Source organism: Paraphaeosphaeria sporulosa (genome assembly GCF_001642045.1).
Source record: "Paraphaeosphaeria sporulosa strain AP3s5-JAC2a unplaced genomic scaffold CC84scaffold_6, whole genome shotgun sequence".
NCBI lineage: Eukaryota > Fungi > Ascomycota > Dothideomycetes > Pleosporales > Didymosphaeriaceae > Paraphaeosphaeria > Paraphaeosphaeria sporulosa.
This window is the reverse complement of record NW_017253365.1, coordinates 2,553,085-2,566,549: the sequence shown is the minus strand read 5'-3', so window position 1 is coordinate 2,566,549 and position 13,465 is coordinate 2,553,085. Positions and strand designations below refer to the sequence as shown.

Here is a 13,465-nt window from a genome sequence, read left to right as displayed (position 1 = left end):
AGGTGGCGATTGGCAGCACGTATGCCTGATGCCAATCAGTTATTTCCCGTGTGACCCTTGTACTGGATAGAGACTCTATTGGTGTCTCGCGCTGAAAAAGCTGGATGACACGGAACGATACAAGCGTGTGGGACTAGCTGACATTCGATTTAAAGCTGACGAACGGGACCTTGTCAACAAACTCTCAACACATGGGGAGGTCGCGATCGAACGAAATACAACCAGCCATCTGTCCCCTGCTTGGTCGCCTTTCCGCCTCAAACCGAAATCATGCACTGCAACCCTCACTCCCTCTCCAACCACTTAAACTCCTCCCCCGTCCTTCTCTTGATATTCTCTCTCGCCCGCGCAGACAGGACAAGTAACTTCTCCCTCGTCGCCCAAGTATCCAGCATTTCCACACACTTCTCAATTTTCCCCTCCCCATCCATCCAAAACATAAACACGTATTCGCCTGTGCACACTTATCAGCGATCCCATCCAAACAGTCAGAAACGCTCTACACACCTTCATACCCCCACTCTGCATCCCCATCAACCACACTCTCCCTCCACTCCGCCCAACTCCTGCACCACGCCCACACTGCGTTCTCGGCCTCGTCTTGGATCATCCGGAGCGGCGTCACAGGGAAGCCTGTCATCAACTTCGCCACGCTGCGGATGTGTTCCAGAAACGCTTCTTTCCCGTCATATCCTCCACGGTTGAGCTCAGCGACTAGAGATGCCGGGGCGTAGTTATGTTTGTAGGAGTCTGCTAAGACGGCGGAGAAAGATGGGATGGACAGAGTGGCGAAGGAGGAGAGGAAGGTTTGGGGGGTTTGGATGCGCATGGACGTGGACATTTGAAGGTCGGAAATGATAGATGTGTGTGATTGAGGGCTTGTTGAGCATAGAAAGGCATTGTGGTATATAGTATCTCAAGGAGGGAGGTTGTGCCCTCTGTGCGGAGATTGTCGGAGATAGGCGTTAGGTTGGGGTTTCTGAGTGAGCTGTGTGACCGTGGAACTCAGTGGCATCTTGCGTCAACTGGCCTGGCTATGGAGGAGTGCGAGAGCAGACTTAGGTATGCTAGATGTGTTTGCATTGGCGTGGTGTAGATTCTAGCATACTAGCGCGAAGCGCGGATTAAGACTTCTCTCCCGCTGGCTCCCGCTGTTTTAGGGCTCATCTTCCTTTCCACCCCGCTTCCTGCTTATCGCATCAAGTCTTCGACCTTGAGTTAAAGGTATACTTGGTTTTGTAGACACGTTTTGGTCATTCTGGATGAGCTTACCATTCCACTGTTACTGTGTATACGCCTCTAAGTCAAAGGAAGTGGTTCTTCGGTGTACACGTGCAAATCTTTCCAAGATACTGGCAGATACATACACAGGAACAATAATGTATGGGTGTTCAGCCTGAATGGCGCACGTGTGGAACTGTATGGAAGTGGATAGTGATACAACTTGGAGCTTATCTTAGGTGACAGAATAAGTTGTGAAATTCCCGAAGCAGGAACAGATGCAGCAGCAACAGAGAGATACATGGGTAGGACGCAATCAGAGGCTGGAAAGAGCAGAGTAGGGGTTTGGGATAAATTTATATGACTACTTCGAATATGCACAATTCATTACACAGGAGTTTCCAGACTAGCTGAGACAGATATTTGTTGCAGCTATCTCGATGCCATCACCAGTTTTCTATCCGGTCAACCTACGGTACCATTTCCTAGGTCATCTTATCGAACGTTGGACAATGCAATGCAACCCTTTTATCGAGCTCTTAGAGTTGCACCGACAAGAACTACGCCATTTCGTCGTTCCACAAGGCTGCACTTGCCTGACATGGCACTAGCGTGTGCATCACGCAGAACACCAGCGTCCACGGCTGTTCCTCCCCACATCGTCAACCTCACACTTCCTTGCCACTTTCAAATTTACGTTAGTAAAAGGTATCACTTCCGCCACAAATGCCCGACCTGCGCTTTTCTGACCGCGATGTCTGCGTGCGCGGCGGTCGCAACTGCAGCATCGTATCGGGCCTAGCAAGTGCACTTGCAACTACGACACCGCACCAGCCAGCCTGAGACTTCATATATTCCCACAACCCGTTTGGGACATACAAGAGAAAAATAAACATTCACCAAATCCGACACGACTCGAACGCTCTGCACTCACTTGGCCAGCAATATGAAGATTTCCGGGACTGAATGCACACCACCCGCACCTCGAACGTTCAACACAGACCAGGGGTACCGGCTGCCAGCATCACGAATAGGACTGAAGAGAGAGAACCGCGTCTCAACGTCCAGCGTCGCTTTACCACAGACCATTACACTAGCCCCGGCAAGAGCCCACACCATCCCCTCCTTCGCCTCCTTCATCTCGCACAACCAGCCCTCCAGCATGTTCGCCCTTTTCTCCAAGATACAAGATGACCAGCCCGAAGAAGACGAGTCGGCACCCGCCACCCCACCTACTAGGGACGACACTTCGAAAACTTCACTCCCCGGCAGAGTTGCATCGCCTAAGAAAGCTACCGCCCAGATCGACCCGGTGGACGGCAAGACGAAGACGTGCGACCGCGGGAGGACGTTCGAGACCTTCGTGGACGTGGGAAAGCTGACGGCGGATCTAGGGGTGACGGAGGCAGTGGGATCGAGCAGTGATGCTAGGCGCGGGCTGGGGAAGGTGAGGGGGTGGGTCGGGCGGAGGAAGGGGCCGGGTTGCTAGGAGTGCCAGAAGACAGGGGAGGGCAAAAGTTGAACGAAGTCTTCGAAGTGGGTAATGCGCATCTTGGAACAGGGGCCACTTAGTTGTTTTCGCGTTGGGCTTCGTGGCGTTGTGGCGTGCGGGGCGCGGCACAGCGTCAACTACGGAGCATTGACGGCGCTTTGTATCCCGCAGTACGAACCTAACCCAGGATTCTATGTGGTATTAGGGGGAGCTCGTGCATGCTTGTATTCGTGAACGAGAAGCAGCGAATATAGATTGATACACAACATTGCATTCCAAGGCGACCTGTCAATTTGCGTCGGATTCACCAAACTGAGAGCACCGGAAATCGAACCCCGTCTGCCGGCCCGTCGATGAAGATGCCGACTTTTCTTCGTCATTGTGACCGTTGCCGTCGCCGCTCACTGCGCCGGAATATGGCATGACCATCACGCCGGGTCGAGACCAGCTCTCGCATCGCGGTACACTACGGCGACTACACTAGTACATTTCTTCCTGCCACCATCCCCACCCTCTCCTCGCCCCGCCCCCTTCCCCCCGCCTCCGCCACCCACCATCCCCGCTAGTGCCACGTAAGGCAAGTACAGCCCTGTTGAACAGCTAGACGGCGTAGTTCTCGTCGAATGTTGCACTGCGATCATACTCAGCCGTTGGTGAGTATAATTGTTTCGTCGGTGTTGTAGCAGCTTTGAGGTGGTCGGAATGTATGCCATCTTAGAGAACGTCTGATGATGTCACCAGGATTGCAGACACGACTCTGATGGATAGATGTAGTAATTAGTGGTCTATTTGCCTAGGTAGAGGTGGAAATTATGAGACAGAATCATCGGGAACAAAAAAAAAACCTCTCAGCCTTCTATCTCTATGCGCATCTCAGGATGTCTCTACAGAGTGCTGACCTAGCCCTCCTTAAAACCCACCATCTCACAGCTCACCTCCCACAGCCTCTTCTCACTCGCCTCATCATACGCCGCCCGAGTGTACCCGAAATGCGGATTCCCCTCCACCGCCGGCCCGGCTACATGGCAGTCCTCGAGATACGCGCCGCCCTTGCCCTCGAGCTCCTTCCCTACCGCAGCCCAGACCTGCGTTGCAGCGCCCTGCTCGGGGCTCTTCCACGCACGCATAAACTCCTCGTCCGCAAGCCAGCTCTGGATGAGCTCCTGCGGCAGAAACTTGCCTAAGCCGGTGGCAATACCGCCTGGCATGACGCTGAATGCGTGGAGGTGCTGCGACCCATAGCGACGCTCGAGCTCGGTCGCCATCTGGATGTTGGCGAGCTTGGACTGCCCGTACGCCAGGCGCGGGTCGTAAATGCCCTCGAGATTGATGTTGTCGAAGAAGATGCGGGGCCCGTCGTGGTGGCCCGAGGAGGCGACGTTGACGACGCGACTGGCGAAGGTGGGGGTTGCAGAGGCGAGGAGCATGGGCTTGAGCAGCTGGAAGAGGAGGAAATGCGCGAGGTGGTTGACGCCGAACTGCGTTTCGAATCCATCTTCGGTGCGGCCTTCGGGGGTCTGCATGACGCCGGCGTTGTTGACGAGGATGTTGAGTGTCGAGCTCTTGGAGAGGAAGTCTGCGGCGCCGGCGCGCACGCTGGAGAGCGAGTTGTTGTCCAGGTGGATGAGGTCGAGTTTTCCAGGCTCAAGGTCATCCTTCAGGGCTGTGCGGGCTTTCTCGAGATTCCGGACGGCGCCAAAGACGTGCATGCCAGCTGCCTTGAGCGCGCGCGCAGTCTCGATACCCAGGCCGGAAGAAACACCCGTAACAAGGGCGACTTTCCCGCCCAGCTTGCCGACGAGGTCTTGGTCCTTGAGGATCTGGAGAGCTGTAGGACGCGCGTCGCCGGCGCCTTGCAGGTTCTCCAGCTCGTGGACTTCGGCATAGGGAGTAGGTAGGTTGAGGAGGTTCTGGGGAGGAGACATTATGAAGATGGGGTACAGAAAGGTCGGCTGGTATGACTTGACGTGGTAATGGAAAGCGTATATATGGCGAGACTGTATGTTTAGTGATGATGTTCAAGGTGGGTGCACCGCTCCTTGCTTTATACTCTGGAATTGTTGTGGTCCCGAGTGATGAGTTTGTCCGCGACATCTTGACGTCCGAGTCGGCTTGGCGAATACTCATCTCTCCGGGACAAGGTGTTGTGGTGGAACTCCACCTAGACGTCATATCGAAACCCGCGTGGCTTGGGTGTAAGAAAACTAGGAGTTAAGGCATCGCGACGCGACGATGCGGTCAATCTCGTGGTAGAGTGGGAATAGTGCTAAATCCGAACCATATCGTTTAGCCAATCGGAGGGATAGACCACCGTCGGTGACGGGGCCAAAATCAATCGGATTAGTGATCGCGCAGGCCATATACAGGACTTCCCCAGAATCTTTGCGCTGCGTTCAAATTGAATTTGCATTGAAGAGAACAATAACGGATTGATCAATCGACGCAACCAAACCCGCCGAAACTAGTAAATATCTGAAAGCGATACGATCCGAAACCTCGTCAATTAAAGGTTGTATGTCCCCCAATGCGGTACCTACCCAAATGCCTGTAGCTCTTGCTACGCCTGTCCTAACGGAGTCGTGCTCCTGGTATCATGGAAAAATGTGTGCGCGCTTATGCCTTGTTTCCGTCGTCGGTGCGGGCGGAGTGCGGCCGGTCTACAAGGATGTATTCAGTGCTGGTATCAGAATGGGTGAGTTCTGACAACGCACCTGGCATGTTCTCCTTGTCCTGGCGCACCGGCCGGGGGCTTCCGCTGCTCTCGAGGCGGGCCTTGTCTTGGGCGGAGAAGGTGCCCTCGACGGGGGTGCGGCGCTGGCTGTCTTTCCGGCGCGGCGGCGAGTTGCGGGCCTGGTTGAGGCGCTCTTCGGTCTCGCGGAGCTTGGCCTCGAGCGCTTCGAGCTCCTGTGTGTGGGTGGATACGGCTTGCTTCCTGGGAGGGCAGCTGTCAGTGGGGGCAATGCGCAGGGGCAGCGCGGGACACGCACTTCTGATGCACGGTCTTATCGAGCAGATCAATGCCGCCGTCGAGCCGGAAGAGGTCGTCGAGCTCTGACATGAAGTTGCGGGCAATGGTCCTGGGTGCTTCCTGTCAGCGGCGGGCGTCCAGGCGCCTGGGGCAAGCTGACGCGGGAGCTCTTACGACTGGGGACGGTTGTTTGGCTTCCAGCCGGCGTCAGGGTCCTCTACGGCGGTGTGCTGGAATGCTTGCGTCGACGACATGGTGAGGCGCGCGTTGGGTGCTGCTAGGGGACGGGGCGGGACGGCACAGTAGCAAGATGGGTGCGCAGTGGGAGACGGGCAGCTGGAGGTTATAATGTGGCGCCAGCAGATGCAAGCAGCGAGTATTTTAAGGGTGTTTCAAGCTCGAGACTGGGCGGGTGGACAGGCGGGGAGCCAGCATGATATGGGGTCCTTATTTCTTTGGCGGGCGGGAGTAATATTAGAAAAGGAGGCCGCTGCTCGAATCGTCCACCCATTCCTCGTTGGGAGCAAGCAGAGGGCGATCCGGTGGAGTGCACGAGGGACCCTCGGCGCACCTGGCCCGGCGCAGGCGTCGACAGCACGGCGCGTGTGTGCATCGCGCGCCGCAGTGTCTCTCGCCAGCGCCCTCGTCGCCGCGCGCGTGGGGATCACTGCAGGCACCAGACAGTCGCTGGGTCAGACGCGCGCCCTTGTCCTGGCTGCTCCCGCGCGCCCGCGTCGCCAGCAGCAGGGAGCTGCGCGCACGTGCCCAGCCGCGCCTGATTCGCTGGCGGCGGTGCGGCTTCCTCCTGTCGTGTCGGCGCAGAAACAGCCAAACGCATCCAACGCCCGCGCCCAGGCACGACTTTTCCATCAGACGCCGCGGCCTCCATCGCCCTCCGCCGCACCCCCGACCCCGCCCTGCCCATGCGACGCCCGTGAATGCCCTCACGCCCCCCGTACGCTCGCGCTCGCCGCCGCCGTCGTGGCTCCTCTCCCGCCCACCGCCCACCGCCCGCGCGCTCCCGACCAGGCCCAGTGGTCCCGGGGGATGAATACTAGCCTGACCGCCTACACCCACCTCGAGTCGCTCCTCGTGTTCCAGTCGCTCCATGCATACGGTGTGAACCCGCAGGTCTTCAGCAGGATCTCCGAGCTGCTGAAGGCCAACCCAGACATCACCTCCGACCAGCGCTTCCAGAGCAGCCGCCTGAGCCCAGATGCCCTGCGCAACTTCTACCTGCGCATCTTGAAGGACGAACTCCGGAACGAGCGGGACCTGCCAGATGGCGATGCGACCAATGGAGAGGTCAAGTCACGCAAGAGGAAGGCACCCAGCCCTAGTCTGCCCACCGTGCAGGAGTCTTTGCAGCACCAGCACCTCATTCCGAAGCTCGTCAACAAGCTCTATGCGCACTATCGCGCCGCAATCACCGAGCAGATCAGGCAGGAGGAGGATCGCTACGAGCGACTGGAGCGCGAACTGCAGGCCATCGAGCGCGGCGAGTGGGACAATGTTAAAGAGAGGGCGAATGGAAAATCTGCGTCGCGCAGTCCCAGTCTGCCCAAGAAGTCGCCTCTGCTGGCCCAGACACAGGATCCCGTCCGTCCGAATGGCCCATCCATGATCGCGCCAGCGCCTGGGGGGCCTTTCCAGCCCAATCTGGCACCTGCGCCCTCCCAACCCAGCCAGGCGACCACACCTGCTGCTCCGAGTCCTCCACCGCAAAAGAAACAAGCGTCTGCAGATAAAAAAGGCAAGCAGTCGACGCCTCAACCACCCAGCGCCTCGCAACCTCCTCAAACATCGCGATCGCAGGGTTCGACTCCCGCACAGCAAGGTCCATCGCACGGGAATGCCCCGTATTCCCCCGCTTTGGGTACCCAGCCATCGCATCTGCAGACCCACCCTTCCACACCTGGGTCTCAGAATGCGCCTACTCCAGGAAGCCACCATACTCCCTATCAAGGGTTCCAGCAGCACTTGCAAGGCGGGCATGCTTCGGCACCTCAACTTCAACACCCTATACAACCGCATATGGCCAACGGCGTGCCCCAACTCGCGCCTAGTCCAGGACCTCAGCAAACACAGCATTCTCCAACCCATCAACGACTTCCGGGACCAGTCCAGTCGAATCCGCAGTCACCTAGTGTGCATACACCACAGCACCAGAGAGGCTATGTCCCAATCGCTGGACAGCCGCCCTACTTGCCTCAGCATCCACAGCCAGGCCAACCTCCTCCACAGGGCGGATTCATGCTTCCACCTTTCCAGGTAGCGCCACAAGACCCATCGCGATTGCAGCAGCAAGTTACACATCAACCCCAGCAACATCAGGTTTCAACTCCTGTCAACGCACGACAGTCAAAGATCACGGGCCATGCTGCGAGAGGTGTTACTCATACGCGACCCACGCAGAGCCAGCCAAGCAACTTTGCAACGCCGATCAGTCTGCAGCGGGCCATTCTAAGTGCGCTGTCGACACCGACAACACCAAAGCCGGGGTCCTCGTTCAAGCCTGAAGCAAGAAGCTTGGGATCGACACCAGTGAAACGTCCGGATGCGGATCCTCTCGACTTCAACGAAGTCCGTCAGCATCAACAACAGAGCTCTCCAAAGTCCAAATCAACGCGCAAATCAAGGGCAAAGGGCAAGACGAAACAGAAAGAGCAGGAGCCTGAACCAGAGCCAGAGCCAGAGCCTCACCCAGATTCGGATCATCAGGCCGAGGAGGCCGTTCCCGAGATGGAGACAAGACAAGGACGGCCGCGAAGAAAAGGCCCTATCAAAAAAGGTAGGCCGGGCAGTATCGCGTCGTCCCATGCCGGCACCTCTGCCAGGGGCCGTAGCCGGAGCCATTCGATCCTTTCCCACACGGAGACTGTCGCAGCCGATACCGAATCACAGGCTGGTAGTCGGATCAAGTCGGAAGACGATGACGAGCTGGTGGCCACGCCTTCGCAGATGTCGACGCGGGGTCGCAGCGCAGCCAAACCAAACAACAAGCGCAAACGAAACTTGCGAGAGATAAGCCCCGAGGAAAGTGAGGATCGATCTGGTACGCCTTCATTACCTAGGACCGTAGTGGCGACTCGACACTTTTCACGCATGTGCGCACCCTTGATGAATGATATTGGTTCCCACAAGCACGCGTCTACGTTCACCACGGCCGTGAAGGCAAAGGACGCAGAGGGGTACTACGACATCATCAAGCGGCCGACGGACATCAAAACAATCCAAAAGGCCATCGCAGCGGGCGCAAAACAGGTTGCAGCCGCAGCCTCCGGCGACACCCCATCGGGCAGTCCGGGTGGGGCAGGCGGTGTGGTCGAGCTCCCACACACCGCTGATAATATACCCCCAAAGGCTATTGTGAACTCGGCTCAGCTGGAGAAAGAGCTAATGCGCATGTTCGTCAACGCCGTCATGTTCAATCCCGGCGAAGAGGGCGTCGTGGAAGATGCGCGGGAGATGTTTGAGAGCGTGCAGCACAGTGTGAGCAGCTGGCGCAGTGTGGAGCCGAGCAGTGGGCGGATGGAGGTCGAAGAGACGCCGCCTGTCTTGGATGAGGATGTGCCCATGGCGACGAAGAGGCGGAAGCTGTGAGGTGCTGCATTGATGAAGATGACGGAAAGTTGAAATCTTGCTCGATCGTCTGGCGCAGCTAGATTCTGTAATGCATTTGATACCACTACTATCTACCAGTGTGCTCTGTATCTCCTGTTTGGTCATGTGCCTTAACAGCTTTTCTGAATATGCTTCATACCTAGGTGCTCTTGCAAGTCGTGTGCCTCTGAAATGGTTTTCCGGGGCGTGCCTAGGCTACGGCGACGCCGTCGACATGTGCTCGCTTTCCAGCTGCACTCCCCAAGGTACTTGCCTGTTAGGAGCTTGTGGATTGTCTCGCTGAGACGCGCGTCTGCTGCCTCGAAGGTCTCCCTACACTTGCGTGTTCTGCACGTCTAGATCATGCCCAACTTGCCTACCCTGTGACGCTCAACAATTTTCCATTCTTGGCTTGGCGTGCAGAGTCTTGGTGGCGGTCACCACCCATGGATTCACGTTGTCGTCCACACCGCACTCAGCCACTCATGGGCTGACACCGGCCCATTCCGCCCAGGCTGCGTCGCCGCAACCACAACACTAACGGCGAGATGGCGAGTAGGGGAAACGAGGAGAGGGATGGGCGGCGAGCGGCGGGCTAAAGGATCGATGCTACAGATCAAACGAATGCCGATGCTGCCAGCAAATGCGTGAAGACCAGATAGATACCCAACTGCCTAGAGATGTTGCTGGTGAAGATGCATTCGGATAGCACAGATGGATAGCGTGCATCAATCAAGTTGTGGGCTCACCCTCAGCCCATTCCGCCAAGCCTGCAGTCCTCCGCGGAGAACAAAAACAGCCATCCAGAGAACCAACTCGCGACTTCAACAGACCTGCGTTGCGTTGCAGCAGCCTTTCCGTTTACTTTCCCGGTTCTCTCACACTGTACACGTCCACCGCTCTCTCTGCGGCTCGCGCATGGCCCGCACTGTTTTGCGCATGCCGACGGTCAGACGGGTACAAGAAAGCAGGTTAACAATACAGCACTTGAGCTCAGCTACGGCGGCCCCTCAGCGCGACGGTGAAGAAGCGCAACCAACCGCAGGACAGGAAAAGAGCCGGAGACAGGTCCGCAGCGCTGCCCCAAAGTCCCTGCACCCGTGCTGGCGATGGTAGGCGGGGGAGCGCGGCGAAGGCGGGTGGCGGGCAGTAGGCTCTACACTACACTTTGAGATTAAGCGGAATGCCTGTGTTGCTGGCGAGGGTACTGAACTCACGGTGACCGCATCGCACTCACGTTCATGCACTTGGGGCTGAACGCACCTGTGGGCTGACAGCCGGAAAGAGATCCTCAGGACTACCCGTAACGTCCCTGCTTTCGGGCGTTCGAGGAGGCGTCGACAGCCCTGGGTCTCTGCAGAACACGTGCGGAAGGATGATCCGGTTGTCAGCTTGGCAGTACCACGCCAGCTTCGCCGAGCTGAGTCCCTGCTTCTACGACCTTGTGTTGAACGGCGAGCTTGTCAACACTGCAGTGTGGGATCGGCCGTCGCCGATATACCAGATACCATCTCTGCGAAAAGGCAACGTTGTATGTTCGTACGAGCGACATGCAATCATGACAGCACGATGACATAGTTCTCCTCAATTCCCAACTTCTATTGTGTTCCCAAATGAACCAGATGCTTGTGCTGTTCTTACAGCCCTGCATGGCCGTTAGCCCCACACCCACCCCAGCTGCGCGGTCTAGACCAGTCCCCGGCGCCGCCAGAAACAACCTCAGCGCCTTTCTACCCCTCACATCGCCGATGTCATTGGGAAATGAGCTGTCAATCATACCATTGCAAAGCTGCGCTATAATGAGCAAAGCACCGGTTCTGAGCGGCTCTCCATATAAGGACTCAAAGGCTTAGAATAGGTACAAAATCGAGCAATGAACAACTTGGACGGCAGTATTCACCTGCATCATAATTACATCTCCGCCTGGAAGATTCCAAGCAGCGCTGGGCAAGTCGACATCACAGATCATCACATTGTAGACGATCGCTACGCATCGCTGCCTTCCACAAAAATTTTGGCTTCAGGTATATATGCCGCATGCATACAGACCTTTCACTTCACAGCTCACCAAGACACAGCACACCCATAACACTGATAGGCTCGGACCCCTCCGTGCCGGCCACCTATCAGCTCCCTTTGGGGCTGAAGAAAATACTTGTATCGCCTGTGCCCAACACCGAGCATTTCCGCGGAACATCACTTCACGATGGACTACATCGACTACTCATCCTTTCCGATGCTGGCAAGCACCGACTGCTCGCCTACGACGGAGAACTTCTCCTATCCCACGGCCTTCGATAAGGCATTCGTCGGAGACCCCTTCACAGGCAACGACGCCCCTCTGACCGCCTTCGACTACTTTGGCCGACCTGTATCCTCCGCAACCGCTACGGAAAGCCTCAATGCCACGTCATCCGTAGCACCAACAGGGCCTCAGCTGGAGTCACCCCTCGCTCACCATCCCTTCGGCCAGCTCGACGTCTTCTCCTCGGGCTTCCCTTGGGACACGAACCCGCTACCTCCAACTGCTCTCGACCTCAACCTTTCTCCCCTATCCGACGACTCGCGGACCCCCTCCCTCTGCGGCGACGCACCGCAGCCCTCCGTGCTCGCCTCTCCACCACCCTCCCCCCAGCCTCAGTCCCACTCCCGCCGCCAATCCACCTCATCCTCCCTCCTCAAATTCGAAGACCCCTCCGCCGCACCACCCAAACGCCGCCGCGGTCGTCCTCGCCTCGACCGCTCCTCCTCCAGCCTTTCCTCCACCAACAGCAAAAACCCACGCGCCCAGCGCCTCCCGCACAATCAAGTCGAGCGCAAGTACCGCGAGGGTCTGAACGCGACCCTTGAGCGGCTGCGGCAGACGGTGCCTGCGCTGTGCGTGGAGGACAAGTTCGGGCTGGGCGGAGTTGTGGGCCACCCGAAGCCGAGCAAGGCGATGATCCTGGAGGGCGCGATCGAGTATATTAGGGAGATCGAGAGGGAAAGAGATGCGTTCCGGGGCGAGGTCGAGAGGCTGAGGAGGGCGAGTGGCGCGTGGGACAGCGCGGCCCAATGAGATGAGGGGATCGGGGGACCGCGGCGGGCGTGGAGGTGTAGAACCTCGACGCTCTACCTGCTGGTCGTTGTGCCCGCGAATGATGATACCCTGTGCGATTGGGGGATGCGACACCGGCACAGATGCTGGCTTTCCTCTGATTGGCCGGCTGGCCGGAACTTTTTGCCGGGATGGCATGTGCGGCCCCCATGGCATTTGGAGCTGGGATCACGACCGGTTTCTCAGAATGCCATGTGGGACCTCGACAGCGCGGCCGTGGTGTTCATGTCTACACCTCCTGCACGCGGATCGGCGAGCCCGAGTCGCATCGCTCTTTCGGTGCGAATTCGGCGTTTTTACGGATCAGACTTTCTGATATACTTCGGTTGGCTTTTTGCGCATTGCGAGTCTGTTAGGACGACTCCAGCTGCCCACTTTATTAGATGGCCTTTCCTTTCTTTTACTATCCTATCGGGCCACTGTTCCCGCCTCTACGTGTGTGGCTCGGTACACCTGAGTCCGCATCGTTGTATCTATTCATGTCATGCATCCTTTCTTCAATACAATACAATAATACCATCATCAAACGCCCTACGTTCCCTGTTCGTGGTGATGCCAAATGTTCCCTCGTACACCTGTATATGCTCAAGCTGACTCCCATCGCGGTACCGAGCTCCAGGCGAGCCCACTTCACCACAGCAGTCCAGAGCACTCACACTCGTCACACGATATTGATGGAAATGTACACTAGCTGACCAGCCCTCTCTTTCAACGGAAGTCCTCCGCTCTGCAGATTCAAACGCCCCACGCGCCTCTGCTCAACGTCGTTCTGAAACATTTCACCCAGGAAAGGCGTATCGCGGTCTCTCCAGAAGAGAAGAGAGGAAGAGAGATGGACAAATCGTCAATAGTGCATATACATGTGTAGGGGGGAAGGGCCCAACGGCACCGCGGGTTCTTCATGCGGCGAAACATCACCCCAGATAGATAACTTCCAAGAAGCAGGCTCTGAGCTCCCCTTGCCCTGTGACTTTCAACGTGAAATGCGAAACGACCTTGCACATCTGCATCAAGCTGCCGCTCCGCTGCCCCCCGCCGTCCCTAGCCTGTCCAACGCTTCACCGAATGGCGTGGAACCACAACC

The 13,465-nt window shown here is 57.3% G+C and overlaps 7 protein-coding genes across 7 annotated transcripts; 4 read left to right on the top strand and 3 right to left on the bottom strand.

The window, feature by feature from the left end:
• Positions 1-284: 284 nt before the first annotated feature.
• CC84DRAFT_1177344 (uncharacterized protein) lies at positions 285-841 on the bottom strand (the record flags this gene model as incomplete). The annotated part of the gene is made up of 2 exons (XM_018180279.1): positions 285-454; positions 508-841. The coding sequence occupies 2 exons, from the start codon at positions 839-841 to the stop codon at positions 285-287; spliced, it is 504 nt and encodes a 167-aa protein (XP_018035636.1).
• A 1,326-nt stretch (positions 842-2,167) lies between these two features.
• CC84DRAFT_1177343 (uncharacterized protein) lies at positions 2,168-2,710 on the top strand (the record flags this gene model as incomplete). The annotated part of the gene is made up of 1 exon (XM_018180278.1): positions 2,168-2,710. One exon carries the CDS (start codon positions 2,168-2,170, stop codon positions 2,708-2,710), a length of 543 nt encoding a protein of 180 aa, XP_018035635.1.
• Positions 2,711-3,244: 534 nt separating this feature from the next.
• Positions 3,245-5,011, bottom strand: CC84DRAFT_833814 (NAD(P)-binding protein). The gene has a single exon (XM_018187581.1). The coding sequence runs from the start codon at positions 4,636-4,638 to the stop codon at positions 3,613-3,615; it is 1,026 nt and encodes a 341-aa protein (XP_018035634.1). The 5' UTR covers positions 4,639-5,011; the 3' UTR covers positions 3,245-3,612.
• A 178-nt stretch (positions 5,012-5,189) lies between these two features.
• CC84DRAFT_1248106 (uncharacterized protein) lies at positions 5,190-5,935 on the bottom strand (the record flags this gene model as incomplete). The annotated part of the gene is made up of 3 exons (XM_018184249.1): positions 5,190-5,645; positions 5,701-5,790; positions 5,856-5,935. The coding sequence occupies 3 exons, from the start codon at positions 5,933-5,935 to the stop codon at positions 5,327-5,329; spliced, it is 489 nt and encodes a 162-aa protein (XP_018035633.1). The 3' UTR covers positions 5,190-5,326.
• A 793-nt stretch (positions 5,936-6,728) lies between these two features.
• On the top strand, positions 6,729-9,389 carry CC84DRAFT_1148567 (uncharacterized protein; the record flags this gene model as incomplete). The annotated part of the gene is made up of 2 exons (XM_018176642.1): positions 6,729-7,280; positions 7,371-9,389. 2 exons carry the CDS (start codon positions 6,729-6,731, stop codon positions 9,282-9,284), a joined length of 2,466 nt encoding a protein of 821 aa, XP_018035632.1. The 3' UTR covers positions 9,285-9,389.
• A 1,860-nt stretch (positions 9,390-11,249) lies between these two features.
• On the top strand, positions 11,250-12,553 carry CC84DRAFT_833967 (uncharacterized protein). Its single transcript, XM_018187582.1, has 2 exons — positions 11,250-11,308; positions 11,363-12,553. The coding sequence occupies exon 2, from the start codon at positions 11,491-11,493 to the stop codon at positions 12,340-12,342; it is 852 nt and encodes a 283-aa protein (XP_018035631.1). The 5' UTR covers positions 11,250-11,308; positions 11,363-11,490; the 3' UTR covers positions 12,343-12,553.
• CC84DRAFT_833502 (uncharacterized protein) lies at positions 12,352-13,108 on the top strand. The gene is made up of 2 exons (XM_018187579.1): positions 12,352-12,515; positions 12,645-13,108. Exons 1-2 carry the CDS (start codon positions 12,448-12,450, stop codon positions 12,973-12,975), a joined length of 399 nt encoding a protein of 132 aa, XP_018035630.1. The 5' UTR covers positions 12,352-12,447; the 3' UTR covers positions 12,976-13,108.
• Positions 13,109-13,465: the final 357 nt, after the last annotated feature.